The sequence below is a fragment of the Hyalella azteca genome, unplaced genomic scaffold (assembly GCF_000764305.2).
Source record: "Hyalella azteca isolate HAZT.00-mixed unplaced genomic scaffold, Hazt_2.0.2 contig14089, whole genome shotgun sequence".
Lineage (NCBI taxonomy): Eukaryota > Metazoa > Arthropoda > Malacostraca > Amphipoda > Hyalellidae > Hyalella > Hyalella azteca.
In genome coordinates, this window is record NW_025943988.1 from 1,137,725 (window position 1) to 1,159,644 (window position 21,920).

The 21,920-nt window shown below is 39.0% G+C and overlaps 1 protein-coding gene across 1 annotated transcript; it reads left to right on the plus strand.

Moving 5' to 3' along the window:
• The first annotated feature begins 506 nt into the window (after nt 1-506).
• LOC108675238 lies at nt 507-21,232 on the plus strand. The gene is made up of 7 exons (XM_047883942.1): nt 507-594; nt 6,630-6,738; nt 7,903-8,058; nt 8,421-8,923; nt 10,179-10,423; nt 19,346-19,512; nt 20,038-21,232. The coding sequence occupies exons 1-7, from the start codon at nt 592-594 to the stop codon at nt 20,439-20,441; spliced, it is 1,587 nt and encodes a 528-aa protein (XP_047739898.1). The 5' UTR covers nt 507-591; the 3' UTR covers nt 20,442-21,232.
• The last annotated feature ends 688 nt before the right edge of the window (nt 21,233-21,920 follow it).

Here is a 21,920-nt window from a genome sequence, read left to right on the forward strand (position 1 = left end):
GTGCGGGTTCGATCCCAGCTTTGTGCGACAGTTTCTTGTCAGAATCGGCGAGGAGGCCGGGCGGTTAAGCAAAACTGTGAATGTACTGCGATGTTAAGAATCGTCGACAGACCTACGGCCTAATGAACGCTGAAACCCCTATTATGTTATATTACCTACGTATATATTATCCATATATATGACTCCAACCTATTCAGTAGAATATGGTCTACGCTAAAGGAAACGATATTTATTGTGGTATCTCATAAACAGACTATCGACCACAAGTTACAATCTTGCATAACCATTAATTTACGTTATTGGTAAAATATTAAAATAAAATGTTCCTAGTAACATGGTGTCTCAAATTATCCCAATCCTGATTTCTTTCATTTATTAAGCTCATATGTCAGACTTGAATGGCGTCCTAGAGGATGCAAGTTCTCAACCAGCTCCTGAAGCAGCAGGTCAAGAGCTTCAATGCAGCGCTGCTCTCGCCAGCGCCTATAAATACAAGTGGCGCACCCTCAACTCCGTTACTTGAGAGAGTGCAACGCTGGGAGGCGCTACTCCGTACAAGGAGCTCCGCAGTTTGACCTTCTTTCATTTACAATGGTAAACAATATTGAGAAATATTCTTGAATCGAGACGTCACGTTTTGCAGATAATTTAAATGTAAAAATTCTTTTTCTGATTTTTAGACCTAATTAATTCCCATGCAATGTGCCAATATTTTTGTGCTGGATATTGATTGTTTAAGCTGAATCTTTATCAAAAAATTATGCTACATTATACATAGTTCATTGGTAGGTACACGTTTATAAAATACCAATATAAAATAGTAGGTACACGTTTATTTTTACTATAATCTGCATAGTTTCATACAATTCGCGCTCCTATAATTTAGTTGTGTTGTCTGAGTTTCACTGTATTAGCTGGGAATGTTTTGGGAAAAGCGCCCAGCTTTGAAGCTGCTCTCACGAACCGCAATTTACACAAGTTAAAATGCTTGATGTTGATGCACTGAAGCCAGGTAATGTTATAGCGGCATCAACACATTTCAAATGATGTTTAGTAGCAACGTTCGTCGTGTTTCCAATCCTGTACAGTGCCGTTAGGTTTTCTAGGACAAAAATGGCGTTTGTGGCTATGAGACTGGCTGGAACCTGTTTGCATTTAGGCCGGGCGCTTGTAGGCCAGTCCCATGCGGTTCATTTCGCGGGACGCGGGACTTTCTAAACTCTTCTTTAATCTGCACTGCTGCGGTCTCAGCAAAAGGAGAAAAACGCTGAAATTCACTGAACATACAATATGCAATCAGTCTTAATTCAATCCAAAACATCCATGCCCTAAGAATATAAAGCATTCCACAGACTGAATAAAACTGGAAGATAATAACAATTAATTGGAAATAATTGATTCATTCGTTACTCGCTTGAAAAGTACAGCTGTAAATACTACCTATTGCTGTGAGCTCATACCCGAAGCAACTGGGCTCAAGCACCAACGCGATCATGTACGGCTCATGGTCATCCCTCAATCCCATCCTTATTTATTTCCAAGGGGAGTTTAAAATCCACTGTAGTCAGAATTTACTATTCCAAGTTTAAAATACAAGTTCTAAACTTTTTTCGAGATGAAAACCTACTCAATAGTATGCTGAACAAAATTGCCTGATCGGTAACAATATATACATTATGTTTATTCTCAGTAATATTTACACATGAAAGTCACACCTAAAATCCTACACTAACACAAAACGCGTACCTCTGCATGCCACGACTCCGCAACAGACCGCAACTAACCTAGGGTTCCTGAGGTGCGGACGTGAGCGATCACACGATTATCTGTAAGGTAAAAATTCCAGAAAGAAATGTTCATTAAAATAATAATATAATTCAGAACCCTAATACTGCAACATACTCACGTGGATTCGGAATTCTAACACTACAGTAACTCATGTGGATGCACACTTCCTAATGCATACTTCTTAATGCATGCTGCTTAATCTTGAATCGTTAATATCTAATCATTTGTGCATTCCTTTTTATTGTTTTCTCCTTAATGTAAATAATTAACACTCGCTTACTCCCTAATGTTTATAGTTAGAATAGTATCGTATAGTATAGTATAGTATCTTCGGCGTTGAAGAATAGGCCTGGATAGGCCTGTCGTCGATTTTTGTACTTTTCTTGACCAGTTCACAAATATAAAAGACTGGCCTTTTGATCAAATCTTTTCAACGGACGGTAGGTTTAAAACCGTTTCTAAAAATTCAGTTGTTCTGTAGTTGTTGTTCTAGGCATTTCAGTTGTTCTAGGCATTTCAAGACTAAACATATGCTCCTACATGGCTTGTCTAGTCTGTTCTTGAACGCGTTCATACTCGGAGCGTCAGCGATGTCATCGGGGAGGCTGTTCCACATGTCGGTGACTCGAAGCGAGAAGTGCTGTCGCATGGATGAGTTGCGCCGCAGTTTTTTAGTTTATAGCTGTGGCCTCTGGTGTTGGTTCTTGTTTCAAATTCTAGTAATCCTTCTGGAACATTGTACAAACAATGAGACTTGCCCTTTAAGCCTGGAATTATCATTGTTGCACGTCTTTGAACACTCTCGATTAAATTTTTGTCCTTTTCAAGTCTCGGTGACCACACAACGTTTCCAAACACCAGGTTCGGGCGCACGACAGAGGTGAACAACAGCTGCATCATTTCTACATCTATTTACTCGTAGGAGCGTCTGATCAGCAAAGCACTTTATTGGATTTATTAACTTGCGTTTCAGTATGCCTAGAAAAGTTTAGCTCTTTGTCGAAACAAACTCCAAGATCTTTTTCCACGCAAGACTTCTCAATCATATATAACCCTCTCATTGCAACCATGTCTTCTCATGCTGTAAGCTTGCTGTTCATTGTTCTTGCCGAGGTGAAGTACTTCCTTGATGCATAATACTAAACGCTCACTTCTTAATGCATACTAAACGCTTACTGGCGTACGCATAAATTACTCACAAATGCATACTGTTTTACGTGCAAAACACTCCCAAGTGCATACTGCGTTACGTACAAAATACTCCCTTAACGCTTACTGACTTTCGAACAAAATACCACCCTTAACGCCTACTGACTTATACAAAATACTCCCTTAATGCTTACTGACTTACGTACAAAATACTCACTTAATTAACGCTCACTGGCGTCAGTACAAAATTCTCGGAAATGCGTTTCATTTTCAACAATAAAATGACGAGGCCATTTTTTCAGGCAGGCTGGAGTGCCGACAGCCGCCAAACCATCGACATACAATGGGACCTTTCACTGACGAGGTTCTTACTTGCATGGCTTTACTTTCACGATCTGCTGCACGCTTTTCAATTTACTTTTACCGAGCAGGAGGTGCTGGAGACATGACACGTGGAGCTTAAGGGCTCGTTGACTTGATTGGTTCTTGCTCGTCTGCCACTAAGAATATTCATAAAAAATTGCGTATATTGCCTATCGCCGACATTCTTTAGACAATGGATGTTTTTATGCGATAATCTTGATACTCCCCCGAGTAACTGTCACACATTCCCACTTATTTTATGGAAATGTATTATGGAAATGTATTATTATTATTTAATATTCAATAAATATTATTATATTTATTATATTTAAGAACTACGTATTATTTTCTTCATGTTAGAAACATCTGTCTCCAATTGGTATATACAGGGTGAACCAGAATTAACTGACCCTTTTAATTTGTTAATAAATAAAAAACTAAGAACGTTATGAAGTTGAAACTTGTTTTATTTAAAAGAAGAACATTTTTATGGTAATATTGTATCCTAGTTAAAATATTGTATCCTATTACAATATTTTATTATTGTATTAGTTAAAATATTTATTACATATGTATTAATAATATGTATTAGTTAAAATATTGTATGTAATATTGTATCCTAGTTAGTTATTGTATCCTAAAAACTAGGATACAATATTACAATAAAAATGTTCTTCTTTTAAATAAAACTAGTTTCAACTTCATAACGTTCTTAGATTTTTATTTATTAACAAATTGAAAGGGTCAGTTAATTCTGGTTCACCCTGTATAAGCACACTGAATGGAATATCGCCGGTTAAAACTTAGATTTTTTCTAATTTTTTCAATCAAACTTTCATCGAAATAAAGCTATTGTCAGTTGAAACCGAACAGTTGAATGCACCAAGCATTGCAAAATAAGTCACGCATGGAAAAGAGATTGTCATGATTTTAGCTCGGCGAAGAAAATGTAACATTCATCATCAAAGTTTCTCGTGTGTTTCGAGGACTTCAATGCCGGGAGATAAAGATCTACGCGTCACATTTTCGCTCCATGCGTCGAGATTGCGACACGTGAGCTAAACAGAGGCGGTAGTGCGCGCCACAGCCAACTCATTATACGTGACTTCAGTATAGCCTTCTGTTGTACGTGACTTCAGTGTAGCCTTCTTTTATACGAAGTTGCAATATAGCCTTCTGTTATACGTAGCCTTAGTGTAGCCTTCTCTTATACGTAGCTTCAGTATGGCCTTCTGTTATACGTGACTTCAGTGTAGCCTGTTATACGAAGCTTCAGTGTAACCTTCTGTTATACGTAGCTTCAGTGTATCCTTCTGAACTATTTAGCTTCAGTGTAGCCTTCTGTTATACGATCAGTGTAGCCTGTTATACGAAGCTTCAGTGTAACCTTCTGTTATACGTAGCTTCAGTGTATCCTTCTGAACTATTTAGCTTCAGTGTAGCCTTCTGTTATACGAAGCTTCAGTGTAACCTTCTGTTATACGTAGCTTCAGTGTAGCCTTCTGTCATACGAAGTTTCAATGTAGCCTTCTGTTATACGGGACTTCAATGTAGCCTTCTGTTATACGTAGCTTTAGTGTATCCTTCTGAACTATTTAGCTTCAGTGTAGGTCTCTGTTATACGTGACTTCAGTGTAGCCTTCTGTTATATATAAACCTTTTTTTCACACGAAATCTAGAGCACAATACAGAGAACGTGACTTTCTGTCGAGCGCCTGTGAAGAAACTATAGAGTACAGACTGTACCGGCATGTAAATCTCTAGCAGATATACGAGTGGGACGTGGCGATTAATTCTTTGGAGTAATCTGTTTGGCAATGATACGTGTCTGTATAAATAATACGTTAATTTGATACAAGAATTTAATAGGGACATACCTTAATTTGAAATATAAATGAAATAAATTCAAATTATACCTTATACCTCTTTAAAATGGATAAATTAATTTGATACGCATCATAGATCTATCTCAGTTTAGCCTTCTGTGCGATACACATACCACGAGCCAGTAGCCTCACGCCTACCTTGATATTCAGTGGAGCAGATATACGGGAGAAATTTCCTGATCTGTACATGTGAGCTGTGCAATATTGGCCTAAAAACACGGCTTTCTAGAACCGATAAACCGGAGAGAAATCGTACTTTATTTATACGTTCCATTTGGGATGCATGACGTATAATGAAGACATGGAGAAATCCTCCGTCAGTTTGATGCAGAGTTTTTAATTAATACATAAAATAATGTTTCTCAATAGCGTTTACAGGTTTACGAGTTCCATCTTAGAGTAATTAATGCTCATTAAGAAATAATGATTAATGAGCCATCATATAATGATTGATTGATTGATTGAGAAACGATGTCATGGATGAAGACACCGTGAAGATTGTCCTAGATGAACAAAACGTCGTTGTGAAAAGAGGATGCGAACAAAAAATTTTATCAACCGATCAATATTATAAAAAATCAATGAAATATGATAATGATCGTGCTTTCACAAAATTATCGTGATCATTTTAGGTTTTTTCAATGATAATCAATTTCGTCGAAAGAACAAATATTTATTGCTAGTTTTATAATGAAAGGAATAATAAAAACCACGCATCCAGAACAAATGTTTAGTGCAAGTTTCATAATTAAAATAACAGTGGACACTAAATAGCCAGAACAAATGGTTGTTACATGTCGACACCAGGCGTCGCGTGGTGCAAGAGGAGGTCACAAGGAACGGCAGACGGAGGTCAACCATCTTAGTCCGTGCGAGCGTGACATATGGAGGGCGTGAACCCATCACTTCACACCAGTACACATCACTTCATACACTGCACCCATCACTTCATACCAGGCACCCATCACTTCATACCAGGCACCCATCACTTCATACCAGGCACCCATCACTTCATACCAAGCACCCATCACTTCATTCCTAGCATCCATCACTTCATACCATGCACCCATCACTTCATACCATGCACCCATCACTTCATACCATGCACCCATCACTTAATACGAAGCACAAATCACTTAATACCAGGCACCCATCACTTAATACCAAGCCCCCATCACTTAATACCATGCACCTATCACTTCTTACGAAGCACCCATCACTTCATACCAGGCACCCATCACTTCTTACGAAGCCCCCATCACTTAATACCAAGCACCCATCACTTCTTACGAAGCCCCCATCACTTCACATTAAGCACCCATCACTTCACACCAAGCACTCATCACTTCATACGAAGCCCTTCGTTTCAATTTTACTCATATTTACAGAGATATTTAACCCAGAGATTACAAACAGATATTAAACTTGCTGTTGTTTGTGCAGGTGAAGCTGGCCATGTCGTCTGTGACAGCCTGCGCGCTGCTGCTGCTCTTCACTGTCTCGGCGGTCACCGCACGCGCGCAGACTGCGGCCACTGCTGCAGCTGTACAAGGTTAGTCAACCCTACAGCTGTTACTGGCTGCTGACGAACAGCAACCACACGCACAACTGTCCTTACGGTGAACACAAACTCTGAGTTGTTAGTAAATTATTATTATTAATTATAATTATTAATTATGAATTTCATTTATTGCTGAAATCCTCGCCGATAATAGACGTTAAAATCTTGACTGATGATGGACGTTTAAATTTCGGCCGATGATCGGCGTTGAAATATTAACTGATGAAAGGCGATGATAATTTCACCGATGAATGACATTGAAATCTTGACCAATGATAGACGTATACATGGTGAGCGATAGAAGGCGTTGAATCTCGACCAAGATATATGACTCGAGATTAAGATTATGACACAGCATCTGGCGACTGATGTTATAGCGTAGCGGCAGTAGTTGCGCTTGCTCAAAAGTCATTAATTCATTTACGGTCAGAGACAAACGGTCTTGATGAGGGGTTCAATAAATAATCAGGTATACTTTTTACCCACATTATTACCTTGTGAACAGTAAATCATTTAGAAATTTTATTTGTAGGTTTTTATTTTGACTGCCACAATTTGTAAGGCCACTAACGCCCCATGACACGATAAGTTCATCAATGTTCAAATTATTCCAGTTTCTTGAATAACGTTTAAATTAACAAGCAAAATGATATTTTTGTAGGCATGTTTTATCTTTGTTTTCCTATGGTCTAGACTCTAGAGCGAGGTAGGTTATCAACATCCGATATTTTAATCACTTCAGTGAGTCGGTGGCTCGAGAAAGCGACATCTCGAAAATTATAGGTTTACACAGACTGTATAGATTGTATTATCCGTATATGTTACAGGCAATCCGTGCAGAATGTACAATTGATAATACATACATTTATGAAAATTGACTGAAATTAATTAATCCTAATTCTTTCATCAACTCAAATGAATATTATGAAGCCAATGGAAAAAATATTACTTCGTAGCGAGTCAAATGTTACCCGATTAACAATTTGAATGGCCAAAAATATAGGGAAAAAATGGCCAAAAATATGGGAAAGTAATGCAGTTAATAGTTCGTTTTCACCGATATAGTAAGGTTGCATGTCAAGCAAAAGCTCATCTGAAATGATTCTCTACAATTTTATCCAAACTGACAAAATTTTTAATTTTTTATCCTGTTAGCAGATGCCAAAAATGCGAGCGCAGTAACTGACATCGAAGATTCGTCGCCTGCAGCTGATGCAGCAGCTGATGAGGTCACAGATGCAGCAGCTGCAGACGAAGAAGGCACGCCTGTGCAATACCCCTTCAGAGATCTGCCTGCTGATGTACTCAGAGGTCAGTTAACTAAATAATAACAAAGGTTAACATAATGTAAATATCAAACCAGTCAACTGGCATTTTAAATCACATTTGGTAAAGCTAGGAATATGGCGAGCTATAATCCAGAGTAAGATAATACAATCACAACAGTTAAATAGAGGATTAAAATATTAATGATAATAAAATAGATCTACATTTTTTGCTTCCCTGATACGTCCCAATCCACTGAAAACATTAACACTACATTTTAAAAATAATAATTTTTACACTGGAATGACTGCATTGTTTGAATGAATAACACTCATTTGTGAACAATTTTCATTGATAAACATTTTTTTCATGAATTCTTTAATAAAATTAATTCTTTCCTCTGACAGATTTCCCGGGTCTCTGCTTCGGGTCGACGGCTCTGCGCTTGTTCCAGGTGGGTCAGTCGTGGTCCCTGACCCCTTTTTGCGGGGTCGCGACTTGCCTCGTTAGTCGGGACGGCTTCCACCTCATGGAGAGGGTCCAGGACTGTGGACCTCAACCCCTGCGTAACCCCAGATGTAAGAACGTTAACCTCAAAACCGACCATCCCTTCCCCGGCTGCTGCCCCAAGTTTGAGTGTGAGGAAGGCGTTGAGTTGGAATACCCGACACAGGAGGAGCTGCAGCAACTCGCTCATGAGGCTGCCCAGGCCGCCGTCAGGGCGCAATACGAGGAGGACGTTGAGGGTGAAGAGGTCCAACAGTCAGCCAGAGTCTCCGCTGACAAGACTGACGTGATACCTACTGAAGAGGATCAAACTGACGTGGCAACTACTGAAGACGCCGCCAGTAAGGACGTGGCTAAGCCTCCTGCCAAACCCGCTGCTAAAGAAGTACCACAAAAAGTCGAAGCTGCTTAATTTAAGAGGATAAACAGACTTCTGCCTAGTCTTTCTTTGGAATATGTGTGATTCAAGATATATTCGGAACAAATTATTCACAGACAGAGAATTCAGGGTGAAATTCGGCGCAAATTAAAGAAGCATACGATTATGTTATGCGTCCGATCACAATTCATCAAGTTTTTTCTGCTCAAATTAATAACAATGCTCTCAAAATTAAATAAAAGCTTTATCGGAAAATCATTGCTAGTAAATAACGAAAAATTACCTTATTATCGTTCTAATATGTCCATTTATTAATAAATCGTGATATCTTCGATGGCATGACCAAAGTTTTATAATAAAGTATGTGTTTTTCATCGCGTTTTACTGCTACGTCCTGATCTGAAGCTTCGCTGTTCAGTGTGGTCCACAAACATTAACGGCGCTCGTGAGTCTTTAAGATAATAATATTAATAGCGGTTTCACCGTTTATTAGGCCATAGGCCTATCGCCGATTCTTAATGATTACTCCGCTGACAGTCACGATGGCGTCTGGATAAGATTCTTTCTCAGCGGCAGCAAGTACGTTTAACATCGCAGAAATTTCAAAGCATTTTGCAGTCTCGAACTCGCAACTTGCTGCTCCAATTCTGCTGTTAACCGCCCGGCCTCCTCGCCGATTCTGACCATAAACTGGCGCACAGAGCTGGGATCGAACCCGCGCCTCTCTGCGCCAATCTTTACTCTGAACTTTAACCACCGGGCCACCAAGATGATCTTTATTCCGTCTTCAACGAGGTAATACGCGAGAGTAATTTACCAAATCATTTTTAATTGGCATGCCGCTATTCGATACTGAAATTATTTTTGAAGGTAGAGGCTCGAGCTCGATTCCTCCTCGTGAAAACGGCGTCGTATGTGCTACCACAATCATTTATAGAGGTTGCATTTCCAGTCTGATTGGTGACGATACTATCGTATGGATAGGTGAGAGCTTAATTATTTTCTGCAACCACAACGTGATGGAAAATCTGTTGTATTGTAGCTGTACGTCATCAAATAATTGTTGTTGGTGATCTCATATGGATAGATCGTTATATGGACAGATCGTCATATGGACAGATCGTCATATGGACAGATCGTCATATGAACAGATCGTCATATGGACAGATTGTCATATGGAAAGATCATCATTTGTACAGATCTTCATATGGACAGATCGTCATATGGACAGATCATCATAAGTACAGATTATCATATAGACAGATCGTCATATGTACAGATTGTCATATGGAAAGATCATCATATGTACAGATCTTCATGTGGACAGCAGATCGTCATATGGACAGATCATCATATGGATAGATCGTCTTATGGACAGACCGTCATATGGACAGATCGTCATATGGACAGATCATCATGTGGACAGATCGTATATGGACAGATCGTCATATGGACAGATCGTCATATGGACAGATCGTCATATGGACAGATCGTCATGTGGACAGATCGTCATATGGACAGATCGTCATATGGACAGATCATCATAAGTACAGATTATCATATAGACAGATCGTCATATGTACAGATTGTCATATGGAAAGATCATCATATGTACAGATCTTCATGTGGACAGCAGATCGTCATATGGACAGATCGTCATATGGACAGATCGTCATATGGACAGATCGTCATGTGGACAGATCGTCATATGGACAGATCGTCATATGGACAGAACATTTAGATTTAATTACAGTTGACAGAATGCCACTAAGCAGTTGAATAAATGTTATTTCAAACTCAATATAATTTAAGTAGCCCCAAACATGATGAATTTCACATCAACAGTTCCCGAAAAGCGATTAATAATTTTAGATTCAAGATCAATAATTATAAGATCCAGGTCGAAAATAACAGAGTGCAGGTCGAAAGTTGAGAAGACATGATAAACGATTAAGCAGATTAGTTTAAAGATATATAGAAACCATATAAAGATTTAGGGTTCGGTACGACCAATTATATCCTATATCTCGAAATGACTCCTAAGACTCCTAAGACTCCTAAGACTCGAAATGACTCCTAAGACTCGAAGTGCAAAGACTTCATATTAGGTCACACTAAGAACGAGTTCATCCATTACAGGATGGTATATAAGGAGTCGTGGGTCAGTGCAGGCCGATAGAATAAACTATGTGTGTATAAATATACCATTGTACACCTCCATATTGTACGTCTGGCTTCATTTATTGAGAGACCAGCTCGGTCTTATGTGAGGCCAGCTCCATCTGGATGGCCAACTCGATCTAATGTAAGGCCAGCTCCAGCTGGATGACCAGCTCGATTTAATGTGAGGCCAGCTCCAGCTGGATGATCACTTCGAACTAGTGAGAGACCAGCTCTACCGGAATGACCAGCTCGATCTAATATGGTACCAGCTACAGCCGGATATGAGCAGTAGTCAGAAAAAACAGGTAAGACCTTTGTACGCCGAACTCGCTTATTAATGAATCGTCAAATTTTAAACCATTGACTAGTAAGATTTATTCAACCAATTGACCTACAAGGTTCTCAAAGCAACGATCATCGTAAAATTACCGACAAGAGTAAAAAATTTTAAGAATCAAATCACCAACTTTAACAATAAATTTCAAAAGTTACGAAAATTAATGTGGCGCGGCTGATCGCGGTGCAGCATTACGAGTGAATGACATGAAGAAAATCTGTTGCCATCGTTTTTTGGATAAATTCGTTACATGAAGGAGTAATTATGATGTATTGAAAGGGAACACCGCGCATCCCTTGTGCTATGTTATACTGGAAGGAGACACGGACTTCGTATCCCATGTCCTATGTTGCATTGGAAGGACACACTGCATCGTATCCCATGTCCTATGTTGCGTTGGAAGGACACACGTACTGCGCATCCCATGTCCTATGTTGCGTTGGAAGGACACACTGCATCGTATCCCTTAACTTTCGTATTAAGAATACGTGACGCATCCCATTGCGTTCGGTTACAGCCTTGTAAATGTAAGTACGGAAAATATGGCAGGTAATTGTTCTTTGGTTGAGTGTTATTCAGCTAGAAAGACATATCTAATAAATCCACATTTCAATTGAATTTGCGTAATTAACGTCATTCCAGCTACGGAGTTTTAGGAGTTCATGTTTTGTCATAACATAAGGCTCCAGCCAAGCGACCACAGGGCTGAGCGTAAAAATACCCATGGTTCTAAGGACCTCAAACACCCTCAACATTGATTAATATGTAATTAATTAGATCATAGCTTACCCGGCGGCTAGCGGTCTGAACATAACTCTGAAATATAATATTATGCGTCAGCCATGATTTGTGCGCCACATTACTCTGGAGCGGACAAACCGGAGCCGTTATTTAACTTGACGTGAGTGCGACGAGACTGATTGCGGTGAAATCTGTTTCAGCCTGAGTGAATGCCAGCAGCAGCTGCAGCTGAACAAGCCTGCGGGTCATGACTCAACAACATGAGTCGGAACAAAAACATGCCTTGCATGGGTGCTTTCATCGTTGAGCGAGAGCAGCGAGCCATGGCAGCGAGTCGCCGGTTCATTCCATGCAGAAACCGGCACGGGAAAAGATTAATGCAAAGAATCTGTGCGGATTGTTGATGCGAAAAATAAACGCAAGGAAGTTGAGAGTGGAACTATTTTTTTGGCGAAAATGTAAAAAAAATGTACTTGAGCTGTCCTATGACGGTCAAAAAATGCTTGACCTTAAAGCAGTTAATGAACTGAGACTCGATGGCTGATAAAATTTAGTATATAAATATGCCGTAGAAATCAAATTTAAAAACGATCTAGTAGGGCTTTGATAGTCATCACTTAATGCAGTCACAAAAAAACCTGTGAAATGTGAAATTTTTATTAAAAGTCATCGTGAGGCTGCAAAGAACTCACAATTAAGGGTCAAGAAACTTGAATATAAATCCCAGTGTAATAAACGATCTTGCCACCACAGCTCATGCTGGCATTGCTGACTGCGACAGCTGAAGTGGCGGTCGTATCCCGCGTGTTTATGCGTATCGCAAAGCATAACATAATTCATGGCCAGATAATATGAACACGAACCGCATGCAATGAAGCAAGGCGCATGCGCACAACCTTGGCGCAGGTGCAGCGCATGGAACGCTGCAAGCGATGAACGGAGTGCGGCGTGGTGAGATGACCATCACGGCGTTGAATTAATATTAATTCCAGCAAAATTAATTCAACCAATATTAATTATTTATTTTAATTACCAATAAAAATACCAATATTAATTATGTATTAATTCAACCAATATTAATTCAATTCAATATTAATTCAACCATGGCCCTCACGGCGTTGATAGAGCAGCAGCAGAAATGTGAACGTCCACTTCGTACACATCACTTCTTTAAAGGTGTGCGTAGTGTACTATATAAATATTTTGAAATTCGATTTCATCATTTTAAATGTCGTTCTAATTATTTTAAAGGTTAGAATAATTATTCGAAAGCTGTTTCAATTACCCTAAGAATCACCTTCAATTATAACTTAACAGATTAGCACTCATTTTAATTCAATTACACTGCATTTTATGCCTAAAATTTTTTCATTTGAATTAAGTTCACATAGCATGAGAAATTGCGAGTACAACTAAAATTTCTAGGAGTCTTGTTATGAAATTGAATCGTCTGCTACTCTTGCAGTGTGTTGCCGTAAGCTCATCAGCCATTTGCATAAGTCGATTTAAACTGTGGTGATTAGTGAACACGGGTTAGGTCGGCAGTACGTATATCTTACACCCGTTAATAATAAAAAGTATACATATCTGACAATTATATCCAATAATTCTATAACTTATGCAGCTTTAATTGTTGCCATAATTCATGCCATCAAGCCATATTTCCAACAACTTCCCACGTACGCCATCATCCAGGCTTTACCGCTAAAAAGCTTAGCGGGAACGAGTAATACAAGTATATCATTGTCGAAGTGGCAACCTAACATTTAGGGTATCTTTTACCATTTAGGGTATCTTGTATCATTTAGGGTATCTAGTATCATTAATGGTATCTAATATCATTAATGGTATCTAGTATCATTTAGGGTATCTAGTATCATTTAGGGTATCTAGCATCATTATTGGTATCTAATATCATTTATGGTATCTAGTATCATTTAGGATATCTAGTATCATTTAGGGTATCTAGTATCATTAAGGGTATCTAGTATCATTAAGGGTATCTATTTTTAACTAATGTATCTAGTATAATCTAGAGTATCTCAAGCAGAGCCAATGCATGTGTCCCGCTCAGCAAGAAGCGGAGCTGGAGACCGCATTTAGGGGCGCTGCTACACCGGTCCTAGCTGGCACTCAGCGCTGGCCCACTGCCCTATAATGGCGGCGTGCGGATGCAGAACAGTTCTCACTTGCCTCGGGCTCTCATTTAATCCGCCGGACCGGATCAGCTTCCACGAGCCTACTGAAACTCGATATTTTTATCAACTTTTACTTCGACATCTGTCCATTTGCTGATTTTAAATTAGGATCCGCGTAGTAAAACGGACGAATTGCAAGCCATTTGTATGAACTTAATATAATTTTCGAGCTTACATATGAAAAAAAATTTTTGAGAACGCAGCTCAGACAGAAGCGTACTGTAGCATACGCCAGCAGTTTTGTTGCAGTACATATTCACTCATGTGAGTCAAAGCTCTCCATTCTTCCATTGATATTTCTCTGTAATTTTCCTTTCCATAGTACACATTTGACAGGAATCTGAGAACCTATTATTAAAAAAAATAATGTCACGCAATTTTCCTCTTCTCTGATCTAGTTTTGAAAAAATGAGAAAGTTTTCTAAGGAAATTACCGGCTCCTCGTGCAACGTTTAATATCCAAATCAACCTGCTTGCCATCTTTGCCAGTGATAATTAATTTATTTAGATAGCTGGGGGACAAAGTCCGCTGATAAACCTGATCCAGCATCGGATAAGTGCATCACCATTCAGCTTACTAACATGACCTGCTAATTAAAGATTTCAAATTTAAATTTTTATTCAAAGTTTTGCAAAAAATAAAATTGATAATTTTGAGGGCTAGGGCTCAGATGACAGAAGTAGTCAATGAAAATTACGTAGAGATCATCGCGAGCTCGGCTATATAAGGCGGGGCAGCTGCCGCAATATTCCAATTGCCACCAGTGTACGGACGCGGCAGTGTGTGCTTGTCTGAGGTCTGCAATCTTACTGGTACGTTCATGACGGTGGTTCCAGGCTGTAAATATATTTTCATAATGTTTTCAGATGTTGCAAGAAGGATATTGCCAATCCCACCCGTGAATCGGACCCTTCAAAATGTATATATGATCAATCATTTTAGTTTGCATGTACTTTTTACGTGATGGCATTAGCTTCATCAGTTTGCTCGGCGAGAGTTCCTAATGATTTTATTGTATTATTGAAGGCGGTGGTGATAGGCATTGTAGGAGTGACACGCCCTGTACTTATAGAGCTAAAAATGAGACATATTATATTACGCATTATATTATATAGGATAAAATTAAATAATTTCTTGATACTAAACGATGGTTGTGTTATTCGCGCAAATATTATAACGTTATAGGTTACTATAGCATTTGAATATATATCCATATTATTTCTTTAAGAGACATTGGCTCATCCTCCATCAAGAAAGTTGTTTTTGTTCTAGCTGAACTTCTGTTAAATTAAAATTAGTTCAATAAAAAATTATATTGATCAATACGCCGTGAATTTCATATCATGACGTATATATGGTGAGAAGCTCTTATGAAGAAATCGTACAAGTCCCACATTAGTATTTGAAATGAAACAAATGCTTGCGCATTTTTATAGCTACGGAATTTCATGAACAATACATACATAGTTCGTGAAAACGTGTACAATGCCATTCATGTAAACAACACGCATGCAACACTCGCCAATGTCAATTCAAAGCTTTTACTTAATTAGATGGAGGTTGCAAGACGGAACCTTGCGTAACACAAGTCAATGACAAAGGAGAAGGTGGCAATCCATATAGAATAGAATAGAAGTGTCGGCACTGAAGAAATAAATAGGCCCATGGCCTGTTGCCGATTTTTAAATTTTTCGTGACTTGATTCATAAGGGATCCGGCTTTTGGAACCCGATCTTTCCATAACTGACGATTGATTGAGATAGTTGCTGGACTTATTGCCTGGTCCGTAATTTGCTAGGCATTTTAAGACTGAACATATGCTCCTGCATAGCTTCGTCTAGTCTGTTTTTGAAGATGTTCATACTCGGAGCTTCAACGATGCTATCAGGGAGGCTGTTCCACATGTCGGTGACTCGAAGCGAGAAGAAATGTTGTCGCGTGGATGTGTTACAACGCAGTTTTTTACTTTATAGCCGTGGCCCCTGGTGTTGGTTCTTGTTTTAAATTCTAATTCTATATAGTAATCCTTCTGGGACCTTGTATAAGCCATGAGTATACATGTATGCTTCAATGAGTTCCCCACGCAGATGTCGATAACTGAGGCTTGGAAGCTTTATAATCTTTAATCTTTCCTCATAGAACTTGCCTTTCAAGCCCGGAATTATCCTTGTTGCACGTCTTTGAAAACTCTCTATTTAATTTTTGGCCTGTTCAAGTTTCGGTGACCATACGACGTTTCTAAACTCTAGGTTCGGGCGCACGACAGCAACAAACAACTGCTTCATCGCTTCTGCATCTAGGAACTCGAAAGAGCGTCTGATCAGTCAAAGTCGTTCATTGGCTTTATTAACTTGACCTTCAATATGCTTAGAAAATTTCAACTCATTGTCGATATTAACTCCTAAATCTTTTACCATTGTCGACTTCGATATCATCACTCTGTCGTTGCAACCGTGTCTTCTCATACTGTAATCTTGCTGTTCATTATTTTTGCCAATGTGGATTACTTTACATTTGTCAGCTTTAAAACGCAGCTGCCTTACTATACTATTTTGCTAAAATAACCTCATTATTCGAATAATGAGTGTGCCGTATATCTTGCAATGTAGTTTGTTGAGTTATGTAGAAGTCACAGATATGTTAAGAGATACATGCATCATAAGATTCGTGAGAGTTGAGTTCTTATTGCGCCTGCTGCTGGTGCATAAGTTTAACATAACACATAAGTTTAACTGAGAGCTCCTATTATATTCAACTCCTTTAATTTATAATTCGACAAGAGGCCTTCAAATTACACTACATACACTTAGATACATCGAAAGCTATAATTATCGATGATATGATGACTTGGCATTACATTCATATCGTCGACAGATGTCGTCGATATGAATGTATTATTGTTTTACTTCAACATTCTTAGTGCTTGAAACCGTGACCTGCTAACTCAATACTGGGGTCACAGTCGATTCCCTCTTCATCTAAGCCAGCGGTTCATTTCTTTTTTATTTCAATTCCTGATTCCACAAGCACCGTGTACCGGCGCCGAAGTCCGTTTTTATTTTCCGCATCATAAACTTTCTCTGATATTTAAAGCTCCGACGTTTTGGTCTCCTCTCGCGGGCCAACTTTCTGTGTCGCGCTCGGTCTCACTTGACAGCTTTTTTCTTAAGCCGGAAATCTGGAATGAAAATTCGGGCCTCGTCAAACGAAGTATTAGAAGACCGAAGAGCAGAAACTTCAGTTTTTATAACGATTCGAGATTAAGGCTTCCTCATGTTTTGTTCACCCTCAATTGACCAAGAATTTATATAACTAATAAGAATCGGCGACAGGCCTATCCAGGCCTATTCTTCAATGCCGAAGATACTATACTATACTACTATACTATAACTCAAAATAGATTTCTGATATTGGACGAGGACTGGAAAAATTAGTATACTATTCTCATTATGTTGCATATCTAAGATTGTTAACAAGTATCAATAACCAATAGTTATAAAAGCCAAATAAAACGGAAATAATTCGGCGTATACAAATGTTTTACCAGTTACTTTGAATCATCAGAAAACGTCACCAGGTTGTGATGGCTGGCGGTTTGATCAAAATCGGATATAAGATGATGAAATTTAGATCGTTATAAGAAAAAAATTCATTTTGAGATAATTATTGCAAGGTTATTCCAAAAAGGAACAATAAAAAAGTTCGTAATTGTAAAATCGAAATAATTTTCGCGGCGACACGCTGCCTCGGCTATGAACATTGAGGCCGCCGTAGAAAGTTTTGCGAGAACTTGTTTGTTGTAGGAAGTGGCAATGCCGGTTCACTTCTTGCTCTAGTTTCTAATAGAAATAAAAACTTGAGAACTTAAAACAATTAATTTGATAAGAAATTGAGTTAACTCTTCTTTAGAAGATTGGTTTCCATTGGTCAACTATTATACTTAATTTCTATTTTTTTTTTTTTTTGAACTCGCACGTATAAAAAAATTATGGCTGATTGAAAATATTTTGCACAAAATTGCAAGTTGAAGTGGAATTCCTGCTGGGAAATTCATTAAATAAAATGTTTAGTTAAGATATTTTTTGAGCTATGAAGAAATTTTTCTATTTGAGGATTTGTAGAAAATTCCTCCAACGAGAAAAATTACGTCAAATAATTCAATTTGTCATGCATCCAAGTTTCTGAGTATGATGTTTTCACAACGCCGAATTCCTTCAATTATCGCAGAAAATATTGCGTAATTTCTCATGCAATCAATCGCTCGTATTCGCCACGTATCAAGTTTGGCACACGGCGTATGATTGCCACAGGTCGAAACAGACGTGCAAACGGCGACAAGGAAACATACAATTTAACAAACGGAGGCTTATGCAAGTTTCATTTCAACGTTCAACGTTTCAATGTTCAAAATTCTATGAATAAATCCAGGTATAAATTTAACAGAACCAATTAGTTCCGTTCACCGGATGTTTGATATTTTTCCAGAAACCAGCGACATGAATGTGGTACTCGCGTCCTTTTTTTTATCATTTTCTCATGTGTAGGCACACGATGTTGCATATAATGCGTTCTGTACACTGCGTGACTGCAACACAAGCGCCGGCCGCTGTGTTCTTGCTCAACTTCGTAGCCAAATTCGATACTTTTATATTAAAATATTTTTTAAATTCGGATTTTGTGGCCCACGTCAAGGCCTTGAATCAAAACTTCGCAGTAATAGAAACATGAACTCAGAAGTAAATCTTTTCATCAAATGCGATCAGCGCAGTAGCTGGTGAAACCATAACTCTGCCATCGTTGTATAAGAGCTCAGAAGTCGATGTTGAATTCATCGTATGGGTTGTGATCAGAGGTCGGTATCTCCGTCTCCGGAAATGCAGACAAAGTTCATACATCCCCGAGTTAGGTTAAAGACGTATCAAATATAACTAGTTGTAATTTTCACGACTTAACGCATGTTATATGGAGAGTATTTCATCATTGATCAACCTAACATCCTGTTACAGATCCAAGATGAAGTTGATCCTCTCGATCGCGTTGTTGGCCGCGGCAGTAACGGCCCTACCTCAGGAGGCTGCCAAGTCCGGACCAGCCAAGACTCCCGCTGGTCAGCCCGGCAAGACGCCAGAGAGGGATTTTTCTGTCAGAGATTTGCCAGCTGATCAGCTTCGCGGTGAGAAACAAAGGCAACAATAGTCTCGGAACCAGAGAGTCGGCTATCCTGACTCACGTAGAAGTAGGTTCAGTATACTATTGCCAACTTTTGGCCAAAGAAGCTATTCCATTCGACGACCGTTAACTGAAGGCCTGATTTACTGTCGAGCTTATCATCATCGCAATAAGTCGGAAACTTTCGCAAACAGACTTTCTCATCAGTCAATTTCAAAAATACAAAGCTTAAGATATTTCTTAGTAATTTCCCTAGCTATTATGCTTCATTGAACAGTATCATTATCAGCATGCTGACAGATTATTCATCTTACAGAAATTATTCGAAACAGAAGACATTACTCTCTAAATATATATATCATTATTAGAATGTTACCAGTTTATTAATAATATTTGTTCCTCAATTAAACATACCTTCCATCGAAAAATTACTTTGGAAAGGTCGCTACCTTGATTGAGTAATATGGACGAAATCGTTTACATAAATGCAGCCGTATTCGCTGGTAAACTCTTCTGTACTTCGTTACAGACTTCCCCGGAGTCTGCTTTGGTTCAACTACCTTCAGGTTCTACAAAATCGGCGAATCATGGCCTCTGTCGCCATTCTGTGGCATCGCTACTTGCCTCACCGACGGACGCCATCTCATCGAACGCGTCCGCGACTGCGGAATTTTACCAAAGGACAACCCCAAGTGCAAGGTTGTAAATTTGAGTGACCGCACTCAGGCATTCCCTGCCTGCTGCCCCAAGTTCGAGTGCGAAGAGGGTGTAGAGCTCGAGTACCCAACTGCTGAGGAGCTACAAGCATTTGCACAGAAGGCTCATCAGGCTCAAGTTGCGGCCGCTGCTGCACAGCAACAGCAGCAGCTTTTGGAAGCTCAGGCACTGCAAGCGCAGGCCCTGCAGGCCCAAGCGCCCATTGCCAGAGGCTGATTATGCTGGGACTTGCACGATGTAGGAATGCGGAGTATTGATCCAATTTTGGAGTGGCGAAGGCTCTGGTACGAACAAATAATGCCCAGGGGAGGATTTCAAAATAAACTAACGGCATCAGAACTCACGATTTCTGCGGGAATTTTCGAGAAGGCAGCCTTTAGAGTGAGGGTAGCCTTCTAACTAGCAAGCTCCACTCCATTTCTGGGACTCTCAACTAGCTTCGTTTTCTATTTGATGAAAAAAATCTTCAATAAAAACTTACCCAACAAATAATATTCAACGTCATCATGGGTTAGCTGTTGAACAATCGTTTTTCTCTTGATGAAAAGACTGTCGCACGGCAGGTTCGCACCCGTAACCACCCTACATTTTCAATTAACTTAATTACTCTTATAATATCCATGACATTCTAGCATGAATTAATTACTGACGGAAATGTCTTATGAGGTATTCTGCGGATGCTTACTACATACGTTGCAATTGAGTTATTGTTTTTACTAATGTGATCAGATTTATTCTGAATTAATGGTAGATTTCTCAGCTTCATTCACATCTGGGAGTTGCGACTCAAATGTAGGGAGCATAAGGGTAATTGTAGTGGATTAAAAGTTGATCCACGCGCGGAATTGTTAGAAGGATAAAAATTAAAGTTTAGTATGCCATTTGAGGATGCCCAGCTGTTGTCAGGATCAATAATTTCGTCCAGATTTGTAATTCGAAAATATGAAACTATTTATTGTGTGTGATAACTAATGTAAGTATCCATGAAAATAGAATTACAAAGTCTTGGTGTTAATCGTTTCCCAAAATTAACACGGAATCTGAAACTGGCAATGCACCTTCTAATTGAAGCTATGCCTAAAGATGCATGTACTTCTGCGTGAAATATTTTGCAATAGCTGGTAAAATGTTTTCTTATGAGCAATTTGAGAGTTCAGCTTTGGCACACAAGTTTCCACGTTTCAACTGAAAGTTCGTTATGACAACAGAAAAATTTCTATGTCAGGTCTCATGTAGACAGGGTGCAAAAAGATTTTCTATGTTTCAAGTTGCAAGTTGATTGACTAGCATAAAGCACCGTACATAGAAAAATGAGCCAACAAGCTTAAACAATAAAATCTATCAGTCTACAACGATCAACAAGGTCATTAAAAGTATCTCTCGGAACAACTAGAAGTACGAAAACAAATCTAAAATCGTAACAAAATTTCATATGATTACGTCTGTTCTTTTGAGATGTCACTAGTGCGATTATTACACATTTCCTAAGACGCAATCTTTCATTAACCGCGAGCAAATGCAGTAAACGATACCAGACATTCCCAACTTCCTTGGATGAATGAAAACGACAAAACATTAGTTTGGTACATGCAGAAGTTGCAAACAGCTTCAAGTTCTGTCAGGATGTTCTTGCATTCACGGAATTATTCCCTCTTTGTCGCGTCAACCGGCAGTTATGTTGTGCGTCCACCTTTT